This window comes from Pyxicephalus adspersus, chromosome 10 (assembly GCF_032062135.1).
Source record: "Pyxicephalus adspersus chromosome 10, UCB_Pads_2.0, whole genome shotgun sequence".
In the NCBI taxonomy this organism is placed as follows: Eukaryota; Metazoa; Chordata; class Amphibia; order Anura; family Pyxicephalidae; genus Pyxicephalus; species Pyxicephalus adspersus.
The window spans coordinates 281148-296709 of record NC_092867.1 but is presented as its reverse complement, the minus strand read 5'-3'; the positions used below and the strand labels follow the sequence as shown (position 1 = coordinate 296709).

Below are 15562 nucleotides of genomic sequence, written 5' to 3'. Positions count from 1 at the left end.
CTTATAGTTGTATGTAGCAGAGATTCCTTCTCGTATGGTTGTTCCATGGTGACGTCTTTATCTCTCCCATAGCAGAGATTCCTTCACTTATAGTTGTATGTAGCAGAGATTCCTTCTCGTATAGTTGTATGTAGCAGAGATTCCTTCCCATGTAGCTGTATGTAGCAGAGATTCCTCCTTGTATAGTTGTATGTAGCAGAGATTCCTTCTCGTATGGTTGTTCCATGGTGATGTCTTTATCTCTCCTATCTTGCAGACTCTTCTGTGTCCTCACAAGTTTTGGCAGAGTCATGTGATCCGCCTGCCCCAGAACTGCACACACATTAAAATCTGCCACCCGGAGGTGCAGCTCTCTGCAGTGCTGGCCAAGCTGTGAGTATTGTTTAGGTGACACAACAATGGGTCAGAAAGCCAGAATTACGGGGACATTGTGGGGGTGGATTTTTCTGTTTGGAGGCGATGTCAGGAGCTCGGCCTTATGGGAAATGAAGTGAGAATTAAATTAAGATGAATCCCACGTCTGTCATGTGACTTGCCCAGACATGATTGTGGTGTCAGCGGTGACATTGATTAGACGTTGTCAGGGCCCCTGGGGAGCAGTCAGGTGAGGAGGCAGATTAGTGTCATCCATGTTACAACAGTGACAAGCAGATACTGACCCCGGGGGAAATGCGGGGTTTATGAATCCGGGTCACCCCCATTTATGTACTGGATCAGTAGATCACCTGATCTTACCCCCGAATCACCCAATCCTGTTCTCCCCCACCCCCTGGTGTTCAGGTCTGTGTATTGTGTGCCCTGTCCTGGGGTAGGTACTCATTATTAGGGTGTATGTCTAGGTATGTAGGTGATTCCCATTACTGTATCTCTTCCACAGTGCAGCCAGTAAGATGTCACCGGTGAGCACCTTTCATGGCAAATATAAAGCAGAACTTACCCAGAAGTCTCCAGACAGCACCAGGAGCCAATCACAAGCAGCCAGCTGGGTTGTGGTGAGTAAATGATGTCCCAGAATCTCACAGCAGCAGAGGCAATAATGATGGAGGAACATCTGGTTTTTCTGCACCACGGGTCCCGGAGAGCGTGGTGCCTGGGGACAGCCGAACACCTGGCACAGCGCGGACTCATTGTGATACGGCTGGTTGGATTAACACAAAACTGTTGTACCCCAGTGCTTCCCCTGCCCCTCTGTTGTACCTCCCCTGCCCCTCCGGTGTACCCCAGTGCTTCCCCTGCCCCTCTGTGGTACCCCAATGCTTTACGTCTCCCTGGTGCCCCCTTCTGTTGTTCCCCCTCTCCTGTAAGCTGCATTGCCCACACTTGTTCACCACCATTTGCCACCCTGCTGTGTGTCGGTTTTCCCAGCCGCGTGTGATGGGCCTGAGCGGCTTTCTTTCCTATTTCATGCTGCAGGAAGTCCGCTCTCCATTCCAAGCCGCCAGGGGTCAGAGCCATTTCTAGGCAGTGTGTAGGAAGAATAATATGATTGGTCTATATTCATTTCTGTGTCTTGTATGGTTGGGCCCCACCCCCGATGGAAGGTCTCCCCTAATTGATGAGTTTATATGCTTTGATCATTGAACCTCATTTGGTTTTCTGAACTCTTTGCAGGATTCGATGCTGTCTGGGCTACAGAAAGAATTTGAGAGAATAAATCTGCAGGGAGAATCTCGCAGAATGATATCTTTGGTCTGTACAATATTTCTGTGTTATATTACATGACCTGCCCTGCCAACACAGCCCCTCCCCCTCAGATATGTATACTGGGGTCACATGACCTGCACTGCCAACACAGCCCCTCCCCCTCAGATATGTATAAAGGGTCACATGGCCTGCACTGTCAACACAGCCCCTCCCACCCAGACATGTATACAGGGGTCACATGACCTACACTGCCTACACAGACAGACCCTCCAACCCAGATAATTATAAAGGAGTCACATGACCTGCACTGCCAACACAGCCCCTCCCACCCAGACATGTAAAATGGGGCCACATGACCTGCAGTACCCCTACAAACAGCCCGTGTCACATATATAGAGTTTTTGCACATGTGGACAATATGGAATCTATGGCATTTAGAAAGCTCCACCCTTTTCACAACCACTGAAATATATTGATAGGTGCGGGGTCGGGGCCATTCTTCCCTCCTGTTGCCTTTTTGTACCTTCATATAACATGCCAGGGCAGACTAGGGGCACTGACCGGCCTCACTCAGTGCTAGACAAACATCTGGTGTGACATACAGATAACACGTTGGGATCTCCTTCATCCTGACTAGACACCCCTCTGACCACAGGGCCACCAGCTGTCTGTAGGATTACCACCAGTCCCCAACATGAAACTCATTTCACCAGACAACACTGAAATACCATTAATGGGTGGAGGGGACAGAGAGCTAATCGGCCCACTGTGATAAGTATTGTATAGAGCACTGCACTGTACAGCAAGATATCTATAAAGGGAAGACACCCATTGTCATATGTGTACATACGAGCTGACATCCTTCAGTCATATTTGGGTGAATATTGCCCCATTACAGATGGTTTATTACCACAATGCTCCTTTTATTATGGTCCAGGCCCTGTATTCCATTCGGTCTATTTGTTTTCATTTGCTCCCCATTCTCACCCACGTCTTATCATTGGCCCCCCCAATCACACGTGTGCCTAATCATTGGCCCCCCCAATCACACCCGTCTAATCATCGGCTCCCGCAATCACACGCGTCTAATCATCGACTCCCCCATTCAGATGCGTGTCTTATCATTGGTTCACCCAATCACACGCGTGTCTTATCATTGGCCTTCCCCAATCACACGTGTGCCTAATCATTGGCTCCCTCACATACGTGTCTAATCATTGGCTCCCCCAATCACATGCATGTTTTATCATTGATCTCCCCCAATCACACGTGTGTCTAATCATCGGCTCACCCAATCACACGCGTGTCTAATCGACTCCCCCAGTCACATGCGTGTCTTATCATTGGCTCCCCCAATCACACACATGTCTTATCATTGGCCTTCCCCAATCACACGTATCTCTTATCATTGGCTCCCCCAATCACAGGCGTGTCCAATCATTGGCTCACCCAATCACATGCGTGTCTTATCATTGGCCCCCAATCGCACGCATGTCTTATCTTCGGCTCCCCAATCACATGGATGTCCTGTGTATGAGGCACATGCCTGTTTGTAAAAGAATGTTTTCTATTGGTTAGTATGGATCATGTGATCTCACTGTCCCTGTGTTCTTCTGTACAGGAGCTTTGTGTGTCTCTGACTCAGCAGCTGGCGGCCATCATTGTTCAGCAGCTGGAGGGGAAATTCCAAATCAGCCGAATCCAGGTAAGAGTCCACATTCACCAAAACCAGGGTCCAGCCCTTCATTGACCCGTGGTAACGTGGCTTTGTTGTGTACAGGACTCGGTGTGGGAGTTCTTTAGGAAACGATACATCCATGAGGATATCGGCTGCCGAGGATTGGAGGACTACCTGTGTGCGATGCAGCGTTACGCTGCAGAGAGTCAGGTCAGTGTTCAGAGGTTCAGAGCTCCCAATAGTCTGGGAGGGGCCCCGAGATCTGAAGCCTCTGCTGTCCCTGCAGGTACTGCAACTGCTGGGGTTAATACTCACAAAGCATATGGATCCATCTGTACTGTACTATATCCTTCTCCATGTGGATGTCCTCCAGGTGTCTCCACTATCAGACATGGAACACTTCCAGCTCTTCCTGCAACAGAACTACTACTTCCTGGAGGTGAGACGCCCCACCCATGTTTGTGCTCCTCTCTGCTGCGTCTGGGGGTTTATCTGAAATTTCTGCAGACTGTTCATTATTGGGTATAGCATCAGGACAGGAAGTCACGACATCTCATCATACATTGTCCATACAGGAAACCGAGCAGGACAGTCTGCTCCTCGAGTTCATAGCCTACAGTGAGAAGCGTGTGTCGCCCCCCTCTGTTATGAGCTTTATACTACACCTGATACTGCAGCATCGAGAGCCCCTCATCAAGGAGGTAAGTGTGTGCATGTCTCTCCTTATACGTAGAGGTCTTTGGGATGGTGGCGTAGTTATACCGGGAGGTCTCTGGGATGGTTGCTTATTTATACCGGGAGGTCTCTGGGATGGTGGCTTAGTTATACCGGGAGGTCTCTGGGATGGCGGCGCAGTTATACATGGAGGTCTTTGTTGGTGGTGGAGTTATACGGGGAGGTCTCTGTTGGTGGTTGTAGTTTCTAGATGGTTGTAGTTCTTGGTTGGTTGTGTCTCGGTTGGTGGTGTTACCGGAGAGAGATCTCTTGAGCTGTGTTATGGGGAGGTCTCTTTTGGTGGGGGTGGTGTTATATAGAGAGTTCTCTGGGTTAGTGTTTGTGGTATTATGGGGTGGTCCCTGTTTGTTGTTGAGTCTCTGGATTGTTGGAGTTCTTGGAGGTATTTCGGTTAGTGGTGGAGTTATACGGGGAAGTCTCTGGCTTTCTGAGTCAGGGCAGGTGGACCATGCTGTGTCTTCACTCAATCACGTCTCTGCTTGTTGATGTCCCCACCAGTGCCAGGATGAGCTGTCTACCCACATGAGGACCCAGGCTGAACACGTAACAGTGGAAGAGTTAGCAGTCGCCCTGGATGAGATGTGTCCCCACACTGACAAGGCACAGATTGAGTCTTTCATCCGGCGCTCTGTAACACTGACTGGGAGAAGCCTCATTCCCCTTCATAGTGCTGCTCGTATCCTCACTTCAAGGCCACGGTAATGCCACGTCCCCCAGGGTGGACTGAAGAGGGAATTATAGATCATTACTTCTAGGACAGATTGTACATGTGATACTCAAAGCCACAGAGATGGGGGGTGGCGGGCTTGGTGATCAGAGGCCTTGTGAATTGTGAAAAGGCCGGGTAGTGTCCATGGCTTTTGGAGTAGTAGTAGGGGAATGGAAGAGGAGGATCAGAGGCCATCAGAGCTACTGTACAGGGGTCCAATGTTTAGGGTCAGGGTAATTGGGGACTTTGGAGCCAATGTAGTGAGGGAGGGGCAGTATCTGGCTGCTGTTGTTGTGTATTTTGTGTCCTTCATTGCTATAAAATTTCTTTAACATGGTTGTTCAGAGATTGCAGCCTTCCAGCTTGTGCGTGTTAAGCGATGGAATGGTGAAGTCAGCCAGGCAGACTCTGATCCAGGAATCTCTGGTAGGAATACCGATTTACAGCAGCTGTGTGGTGGGAATGGGGCTTAACGCTTTGTGCCAGTGCCTTGTGATTGGCCCTAACCAATTATGGGGACCAGGAAGTCCATCATCTATGGGCACTCCAACACTTGTCTGCACTGAAGAGGGAGCAACTGGTCACAAAGCCCCATGGGTATTGCCGGTAGGGAAAGAGGTGCTGGGATGGTGATGAATGTGTTCCCCATAGAATCGGCCCACCCAGCAATGATCTCAGCCTGACAAAAACCACAAGTGGATGCTCGGGGGTTTCACTGGGGTAAATATGTCAGGCCTGTCCAGGACTGGGCACCGGAGTGAGCACTGAGATCATCACAAGCGTGCTCCCCCGGGCAGCCTCCCCCTTATATTAAGACAGATTTTCTGCTGTCCTCCAGGCACAAATGTCTTATATTAGAAGCCTGAGATGCTGCATACATTTCACAGGTGACACTTTACCTCCACAGGTATTACTACCAAGTGTTCCGACCTTTACATCTTGCGCAATATTCTCACCAAGGTCAGATAGCAAGCAGACGTCTCCGCTCACAACTCCTGCACCACATGTGGATTCATTGACAGGAAATCTATCGAGTTTGTCAATATGATTGGTCAGATTTCACAAATAAACATTTTCCTCCTCAATCTCAAATTTCACAAAATGTATTTCCTCATCTGAATATTTTAGGGGGCCGAGTCTTCACTACTAAAAGAAATCAGGACACCCAGGGAGGCCGGGACAAGAAGATCAACCCCCATGGGGCAACAAGCAGCTGTTGTGAGGGTAAAAAGACAAATATACAACCATGCAGCTGTCACCCCGGAGACAACATGGTGTGTACAGAACACCATCACTAGAGCTCTGTACAGAGGAGCTGACACTCTAATGTCCCCCCACAGTCACACACTATTATTATACATTTATATAGCTCTGACATATACCATAGCTGTAGTCATGGAGTACAGGACATTTCTTTATGATGAGGAAGTGATATTTCGGTGACAAATGAAACTTTGGGATTCCTGATATAAAATAGACAAGGCTGAGTTTTATTTCTATTTCTGTTTACTTGTAAAGTCAGATTGTCTGACAACTGCAGGGCGTTCCAGCCAAGATGGTGGAGCACAAACATAAAAAGTAATTAATATATAGACAGACAGAATTCTACGTACATATGGCAGCACCTGACCACTACATGTAGCCCATGTTGCTTTTGGTTTCCCATCTTTTCTTGGCTTCAAACCTAAAAATAAGAATAAAGAAAGTGATCTGAATGATGAATATCATAAGATGGGGGGGGGGCACATTCAATCTACATGCTATGTATACAAGGGTAGATCACATGAACATCACATGGGGGGGGGCAGATGGTATGTACACAAGGGCAGGTTACATGATCATCACATGGGGTGGGGGGCGAGGTCACATGATCACCACATGGGGAGGGGAGGTCACATTCAATCCCTGTATAGAGGGGGGGAGTAATGGTGTTCTATCTATAGGGAATGTAAGGTGTACTCACCCCCAGGGCAGATTCTTCCGCTTCTTCTTTGCTCCTTCCTGGGACAATTCCTCTTCTTTGGCTTTCATATATTTGTGACTAGAAGCAGCTTTGGTGATCTTCACAGCCAACTGGAGAGAGAAATCACATGAGTGAGGACAGAGGTGACACATGGAATATATTCTATATTAATAATAAGTTTTATTTATAAAGCTCCAACATATTCTGCAGCGCTGTACAAACAATGAAATTGAAAACCACCAAAGTGATATCTCCATATAAATGGGAACTAAAACTATTGTGAGATAATGAGAAGCCGAAACCTGCGAGGAGCCACCACGAAAAAGGCCCGGCGGCCATGTTTTAGGAAACCTGCATATTGCGCCAGTCATTGCTCTGTAATTGTGCACATTGGATGAGTGGTACTTTGATTTGATAAAAAGATCGAATTGCCAACCTATTGTTTGGTACTCGGCAGGAAAGAAGCCGCCATGTTGGTAAATATGGAGGAGATCTGTCCGGTACTTCACCCCAATAGACACAGTGCAGTTATATCAATGCCACAATTACAGATTGGTGGCCATATCCTCTAATACAATAATGTGACCACGTACAATTCCCTACATCTCATTCACTCCTTCCTTCAACTTTCACCCACCATTGGTGGCTTACTGTCCCCCACCATCAGTTTCCTAATCCTTCCCAGCAGGCCTGATATATCCAATCTTCCTTCATGTCCCCATATGCAGCTTTACTTTATAAACTGCTGATCACCCCGACTTGTTAACATTTTACCATACAATCCAACAAATCCAAACGTGTGCAGATTCACACACAGCCAATGTTATCATGGTGTATCCTCTGATCTACAAATTCATTTCTTGGGAAGACTGGTGCAAAGTTTATGGAAGGGAATTGGAACAAATTGCTGAATTCAGGAACATTTCTTCCTGCAGCCGGAGATCTGTAAGCTGCACAAACGACGGAATGCGGCCTGGGGACTCGGTGTGTTTATTTGTTAATAGACAAGAAAGGAATAAAGGGGAAATAAAATCAGCATGTTGTTTGTCCCAAGAGCAGCAGCACAAATAGTGAATGGTGAGTGAATGGCGAGTGAAAGGAACAGGCCGCTGCCCCTCCAGGGCTCGCACGCTGCGGTCACATTACCTCTTCACCGGGAGAAAGGAAGCCGCAGCGTCTGGATATATCTACGCTCTCACAGAGCACACAGATACAAAGCATTATACAAGCAAATTCTTTTGTAGAAAATCCTCAGCACTTTTCACACAGAACATCCAGTATTTTGCTGCATTTTAATTAAGGTGTCTAAACATTATCGCAGAGAGCTGGAAATTGGTCCGAGGCTGCGGAGAAGAAAACTAAGCTCTAAAGGCTTTTTATCACTATATTTCAGGAACCAAGGGTGTAAAATGTTCTAATTTGGGCTATATTAAAAGCCATAAAAGGTCTTTCAAAAAGATTAATGGTACTTTGCTTGGATATAAGATAAGGGCTTTAGCTGGTTTCAGAAGCTGGGCCTGGCTGTTCCCTCGAGGCGATCATCTTTACAGCCACTTAGAAGATTTGTGAAAGCAGCCGCGTAACCTCCAGCCAATACACAGCCGAGCCGGAGAGTTTTTCTCTCTCCTTCTTTTAATGCCTTTCAATTTTACAGGTTTAAAGTGTGTAAATCATCTCAGAGGGACACAATGGGTGCTGCTTGTAACATATCACATCCTGGGAAAATACACACGGGATGTCACAGAAGATGTCTGGCACTTCAATGGCGCTCTCAGGCTCGTCAATTATGCTTCAAAAAAGAGAAAATAGAAAAAGCAAACAAGAAGCATTTTGGGGGGAATGTAAAGCTCGCACCTAGCGTGTAAGGGACCCGCATGCCCATTAAAGTACCTTTTGATGATGTATTGGGGCAGCTCATACATTTTGGGCCTCACAACCCAGCACCTCCATCTGCAGATATGGCGAGTTTGAGCCTCCAAAATAAAGATGTTCCTATTTTATTTTTTATCAATATTTTTATTATGTCGACAGTTTCTGATTGTCTTAACTTGAGCTCAACATTAGTGTCAGCCGCGTTACCTTGGAGACGGCAAAGATCAAAGCGACAAAAAAGAAAAAAAAGCTCTCAATTGTCTGATTAATCAAGTCAGCAAACAGCTTATTCCTTTTAGGCTGCACGCACGTATGAAAATGAGATTCCGGGAGCGCGGCTTTGTGCAGATTTGTTCATTCTTATCAGAACAAAGCCAGAGGCAGCCTATTTCACGGATCATTGGCACTGTCAGGCCCGGTGCACAGAATGGGTGACAGGCCCTTATTCTGAGGCTTGAGTAAAATTAGCAAAAAAGTCGGCACAAATTACCCCCTCATCTTTTTGGTAATATGACATTATTCATTTAGTTTTTTTTTATTCAATTTTTGTCACACTTCTGCTAACCCCCCCTCAACCCTAAACCACCATCATCCCTACTACACTAAAACACCCACCAGTCCTCTATAGTGCAGCATAATACCCAGGGTATGTGGGAGGGACCAGGCAACCTCCAAAGAGGCAGAAGAGGGCAGTCAGCACCCATCCTCCTGAGAATAGGAAGAGGGCAGTCAGCACCCATCCTCCGCACCCATCCTCCAGGGAGTTGGTAGAAGGAAGTCAGAACCCATCCTCCAGAGAGGCAGAAGAGGACAATTAGCACCCATCCTCCAGAGAGGCAGGAATAGACAGAACCCATCCTCCAGAGAGTCAGGAGAGGGCAGTCAGCACCCATCCTCCAGAGAGTTAGAAGAGAGCACCATCTTCCAGAGAGGTAGAAGAGGGCAGTCAGCACCCATCCTCCAGAGCAGTGTTTTTCGACCCTTGTACCATGGGAGGAACCTTGAAATAACTTTCAGGTCTTCAGGGAACTTTTATAATTACTATATCCACAGCTCAAAGTAAAATAGTGTGATGGTCAATAGGAAGAATTCCTATTGAAGAATGTCATCTTTACAGATAGCCTATTGGTCGAGGGACCCCTGGACAATCTCTGGTTGAGAAACACTGCTTTAGGGTGTCAGAAAGGGATAATCAGCACCCATTCATCACAATCTCAGAACAGGGCAGTCGGCACCCATCCTTTAAAAAGTCAGGAAAAGAAATCCATACTCATCCATCAGAGCAGGGGTCAGTAAACTCCGGCCTTTAGACCAGATACAGCCTAGCCGGTAGTTTGTTCTGGCCTAACGGCCCCTGGCTGATCTGGGATAAAGCCGAGCAGAGCCGGAACAAACTACCAGAGCCAGACGGGGCTCTTGAGCCTCCGTGTGGTGGTGCCCTTCCCTATTTAAAGCCGCCAGCGTTGACACTTCCACTGCCGGGGTAAATAGGAAACATTCCCGCTCCTCTGTATGCATTGCGGAGGAGAGGGATTTTCCTTCAGGGGGCGGAGCCATTCGGGGGGCGGAGCCATTAGGGTGAGACTCGATAGAGAGTCCGGCCTAGTGTGCTCCTGCCTACCCCTGAATTGGCCTAGTGGCCAAAAAAGTTTGCTGACCTCTGTATCAGAGAGTCAGAACAATGCAGTTAGCGCTCATTGCCCATGACGAGGGGAATCAGCACCCATCCTACAGGTAGTGTCACCCTTCGGAGAGGTAGAAGGGGCAGATTGTTCTTATTTTTCAGAGAGGTAAAAAAGAAAAAGGCAGCACCCATCTGCCATTGACAATATTTATTATCATCTTTGCTTTGAAAAGGTTAGAGCAGAAAATATCTGTAAAACCATCCTGTGGTGAGCTGACCCTGATCGCAGCAATCCAGGAAGTGCTTGCTATGGACACGTCTGTGCCAATCGTCAGATCCAGGCATGTGCTGCGCTCGTCTCTCAATCATTCCACAAGAGTTTGGAGCACAATAAGTCTGGTGTTTTCAGCAATTTCTTTATCTCTCTTCTTCTAAGTAAGAAAGCTTATTAACACGCTTTGAACTTAAAATCACATTTACAATAATGTGCCATCAACAGTTTTATAAGCTAATTAGAAAAAAAAAGATTAATTAATGACTAGCCTGCTAATAAAATGGCAATCAGGAAGAAAGAAACCAAGGGTGCTAAGCTTCAACTACCACCAATTAAGAGCTAATTACAAACAAATTATATATGTGTTTTGCTGTGGGCTTTAATTTACTAAAATGGTTTTAATTAAAAGAGAAAACATGCTGATTAATTTGACTGCAGTACAGTATAAACCGAGCATTGTCTTGTGTTAATGAGTCTTGTAGAAGCCAAATCTCTGCCTGTGAAGCAAAAGCAATGTGGAAATGCGAATGAGTTCTTGTCTACATTATCAGATGTTGTTATTACGCAGATGCCACATGACCCCAGCGATTCACCCAAATATATCCTACCAGAGACGACACGCTAGGAGTAACCCTGCGCTATATTTATGCCTTGTTTTAGGTGGACAGAGAAATGTGGACCAGAGATGAGGTAAGCCCAGGACCCGACACCCTTATGAAGTGCACATCTAATGCTGCTTGCTGCTGAATTGCACAGCTCTAACTCCCTGTCCTGGAACGACACTGATGTATGTATGTAAATAGTGCACAGCAGACACATCTGTATAAAAGCAATGGTGAGGACTCTAGAAATGCACTGGCCATGTGCAGCGAGGGCTCACCTCTTTGTCTGCACGCCGTTATGCCGGAAACCCCTGAACCGGCAGTTTGTAATCAGCGCGTGTAATTATCCAAGCTTTACAGTGATAAATAAACAAACATTCGGCGTGGGATGTTTCAGACTCAATCGCTGATCCAGGGTGTTTGGTCAGGGGGGATAAAGCTTTGTGCACAGATTTACCGTTCAGATGCTTAATCTGGACCCCAGGCAAACAATGCACTGCTGTGTGCTGCGATAACACGCTACTCCTTAAACACTGACCCATGTGTAATCTGTCAGAGAAGCCTCACACTGCCAAGTAAGGATCGGGGAGTTTGCAAGGTCACAGCGAGCGTCAAGAGGGTCGGGACATCCCCTGGGCCCGAGTCAGGCCTGGTTAGCAGTCAAGCTGGCCATATGTTTCAAAGTCCCAAGGCACAGAAGCCCGAGGATGGATCCATGACGAGTTGGGTTATTTGTTCCTCTGGCTCTTTTCCACCTCCATCAAAGCTGCAGCTTCCAAGATGCTATTTAAGGGCTTAGAAATGTTAGACATCAGAAATTAGTTTCACCTATTAGGACAGGAACAGGATTAGAGCAGCGTGGGAGCCGTGCCCCAGAGCAAAGGTTTTATCAGTCTGTTCCAGTTCCTGCATCTTCCGGAGAAGAAATCTGTACAATTGTCCTCTTCAGAGCTCCCAAGTGTCCATTGGAGGGCGCTGCTAGGCTCGCACAACGGACAAACGACCCTTACAAGCAGAGTTTCTTAACCATCATTGGGAGTTACCCAAAATGTAATCCATAGCGGGGATCCCACCCTTCCCTTGTTCCCAAAGCTTGGTGCAGTTATACCATCTGACACATTATTTTGCACAAGGGCTGCTTTTACTGCTTATGGTATACATTATAAAAGAACAAAATCAGTTACCTGATTACCAGAAACTACACATAAATCATACACAATAAACCTGTAGAACATTAAACCCTCCTGGGGGTGAAGGGATATGAGGAGAGAAACTCAGAAATATAAAATAAAAAGAAGTTGGGATAAATGGGATGAGTAAAATGTAGAAAGCAGAATAAGGAGCAGAAATCACAACGGGAGTAGAAAGGAGGAGGCTGGCACAGAATGGAGGGGCAGTATGGGATATGGAGGGCAGTATGAATAGTGGTAGAGGGAGGCAGTATGTAGTACAGGCAAGCAGAATGGTAATTTAGGAGGGTGCTAAGAGGAGGAGGGCAGAATGGCATGGAGGAAGAGGCAGGAGGTAGTATGGGGTGGAAGAGGCAGGGGGTAGTATGGGGTGGAAGAGGCAGGGAGGTAGAAAACTGGTGAAGACAGTATAAAGTGGAGAAAGTAAAGAGAAATAGTGGGGAAGGGTGATATAAGGTTGTGATATAGAGTGGTGGAGGAAAAAGGTGAATGGCAATATGAGGAACTAATAGGGTGTTAGAGAAAGCAGTATGGGTGAGTGGTACAGGTTGGTGAAAGTGGGAGAGGAATGAGAAGGGCAATATGGGGTGGTGGTGGAAAGCAATCTGTGAAGGAGGGGAAGGCAGGTTGGAGGTAAAGTAGAAGCAGGGTATGGGGGTGGCAGAGGAGAGGGATTGCATTGGGTGGTAGTTGAGGATGACGGCATAGGAGGAGCAAGGCTCAATTGGGTGGTGGTTAAGGATGACAGTAGTATGGGGTGGCAGAGGAGGATGTGGGCCATAGTGGGTGGTGGTTGAGGGCAGTTTGGGGTGGAAAAGGAGAAGAAGAGCCGTATTCGGTGGTGGTTGAGGATGGAGGCAGTATGGGGTGGCAGAGGAGGAGGTGGGTCATATTGAGTGGTGGTGGAGGATGACAGCAGTATGGGGTGGCAGAGAAGGAGGAGGGCTGAATTGGGTGGTGGTTGAGGATGACGGCAGTATGTGGTGGCAGAGGAGGATGTGGGCCGTATTGGGTGGTGGTTGAGGGCAGTAAGGGGTGGCAGAAGAGGAGGTGGGCCATATTAGGTGGCGGTTGAGGGCAGTTTGGGGTGGTGGTTGAGGATGAGGGCAGTTTGGGGTGGCAGAGGAGAAGGAAGGCTGTATTGGGTGGTGGTTGAGGATGAGGACAGTATGGGGTGGCAGAGGAGTGCGGTGGCAGAGGAGGAGGTGGGCCTTATTGGGTGGTGGATGAGGTTGATGGCAGTTTGGGGTGGCAGAGGAGAAGGAGGGCTGTATTGGGTGGTGGTTGAGGATGAAGGCAGAGGGGAAGGAGGGCTGTATTGGGTGGTGGTTGAGAATGAGGACAGTTTGGAGTGGCAGAGGACAAGGAGGGTCGTATTGGCTGGTAGTTGAGGATGACGGCAGAGGAGGAGGGCCGTATTGAGTGGTGGTTGAGGATGACGGCAGTTTAGGGTGGTGGTTGAGGATGAGGGCAGTTTAGGGTGGCAGAGGAGAAGGTGGGCTTTACTGGGTGGTAGTTGAGGATGAGGGCAGTTTGGGGTGGCAGAGGAGGAGGTGGGCCTTATTGGGTGGTGGTTGAGGATGATGGCAATTTAGGGTGGTGGTTGAGGATGAGGGCAGTTTAGGGTGGTGGTTGAGGATGAGGGCAGTTTGGGGTGGCAGAGGAGAAGGAGGGCCGTATTGGGTGGTGGTTGAGGATGAGGACAGTTTGGGGTGGCAGAGGAGGAGGTGGGCCTTATTGGGTGGTGGTTGAGGATGATGGCAATTTGGGGTGGCAGAAGAGAAGGAGGGCTGTATTGGGTGGTGGTTGAGGATGACGGCAGTTTGGGTGGCAGAGGAGAAGGAGGGCTGTATTGGGTGGGGGTTGAGGATGACGGCAGTTTGGGTGGCAGAGGAGAAGGGGTGGCAGAGGAGAAGGAGGGCTGTATTGGGTGGGGGTTGAGGATGAGGACAGTATGGGGTGGCAGAGGTTCTACTTTCCTATTTTTGTTTTACAGCGAAGAGATCATTTTGGTGTTTGGACAATTTAATGATTTATTTCTGCTCCTCGCTAGGTGGTTGCTGCCTAACTATCATCTGTTCCTCGGCCTCATTTGATTAACGTATTGCTGGCTTGTTTCCAATGGGGATGTAGTGTCACAAACAGCTCTACACCCATAATAACCTATGACTATACAAGTGATCACAAAGTAAGGGTTGGTGTTGTTGTTTCCTGCATTTGCAGCACAACAAATGAAGGTGACAAAACCCACTGATTTCAGGCAGTACACATGGCAGTTGAGAGGCTCCATACCCCCACCCCCTCACTCTACATACCTATCAGTGAAAATAACTAGGTGCCAGGAATCCATAGTATGTACAAGTGCTGCTCAGGTTTAAATAACATTTGTATAGGAAATGTCATGCAGAGGGAATTAAATGATACCTCTCGGGTGGCCAGCTGGTCACTTATCTGTTCTGCTTCTTCAATGTTCCCCTTCTGTATTGCCGAATCCAAACTCTGCTCCAGACGGGACTGCAAAGGGACAAATAAGACATCAGAAGTAGAAGGGAACTCACTGGGGGGAGCAGGGAAACCTCAATACGGACTTAGATGAACCCAGACATCACCTTCCCCTGACCTCCACCAAGTCCTGACCTCAGTCAATTTCCTCTGTCCTCCGCCAACTACAGACCTCATCCACCTTCCCCTGACCTCCACCAAGTCTACGCCTCACCCACCTAACCCTGACCTCATCCACCTTCCCCTGACCTCCACCAAGTCCAGACCTCAACCATCTGACCCTGACTTCCACCAACTACAGACCACGTCCACCTTCCCCTGACCTCCACCAAGTCCTGACCTCAGTCAATTTCCTCTGTCCTCCGCCAACTACAGACCTCATCCACCTTCCCCTGACCTCCACAAACTACAGACCTCATCCACAATCCCAAAACCCATCAACAATCTACAGACCTCATACACCTTCCCCTGATCTCTGCCAAGTCCAGACCTCATGCACCGTCTCCTGACCTCCACCATCTACAAAACTCATCCACATTCCCCTGACCTCCTCGACCAAGTCCAGACCTCACCCACCTTCCCCTGACCTCCGCCAAGTCCAGACCTCATCCACCTTCCCCTGACCTTCACTAACAACAGACCGCATCCACCTTCCCCTGAACTCCACCAACAACAGACCTCATCCACCATCCCCTGGCCTCCACAAAGTCCAGACCTCCCCCACCTTCCCAGACCTCTGCCGAGTCCAGACCTCATCCACTTTCTCCTG

General features: G+C 48.0%; 1 protein-coding gene and 1 long non-coding RNA gene across 2 annotated transcripts in view; one reads left to right on the top strand and one right to left on the bottom strand.

The window, feature by feature from the left end:
* Positions 1 to 5851, top strand: part of LOC140339294 (uncharacterized) — a gene marked incomplete in the record, with an annotated part of 44265 nt that extends 38414 nt beyond the window's left edge. Inside the window, 10 exon segments of the mRNA XM_072423903.1 lie at positions 257 to 372; positions 878 to 992; positions 1612 to 1689; positions 3266 to 3349; positions 3425 to 3532; positions 3696 to 3761; positions 3898 to 4023; positions 4556 to 4733; positions 5112 to 5192; positions 5674 to 5851. Coding sequence (XP_072280004.1) covers positions 257 to 372; positions 878 to 992; positions 1612 to 1689; positions 3266 to 3349; positions 3425 to 3532; positions 3696 to 3761; positions 3898 to 4023; positions 4556 to 4733; positions 5112 to 5192; positions 5674 to 5735 — 1014 coding nt within the window.
* Positions 5852 to 6254: 403 nt separating this feature from the next.
* On the bottom strand, positions 6255 to 14861 carry LOC140339296 (uncharacterized). Its single transcript, XR_011922420.1, has 3 exons — positions 14716 to 14861; positions 6730 to 6839; positions 6255 to 6450 (listed from the first exon to the last, which is right to left on the bottom strand). It is a non-coding gene; the product is annotated as an uncharacterized lncRNA (long non-coding RNA).
* Positions 14862 to 15562: the final 701 nt, after the last annotated feature.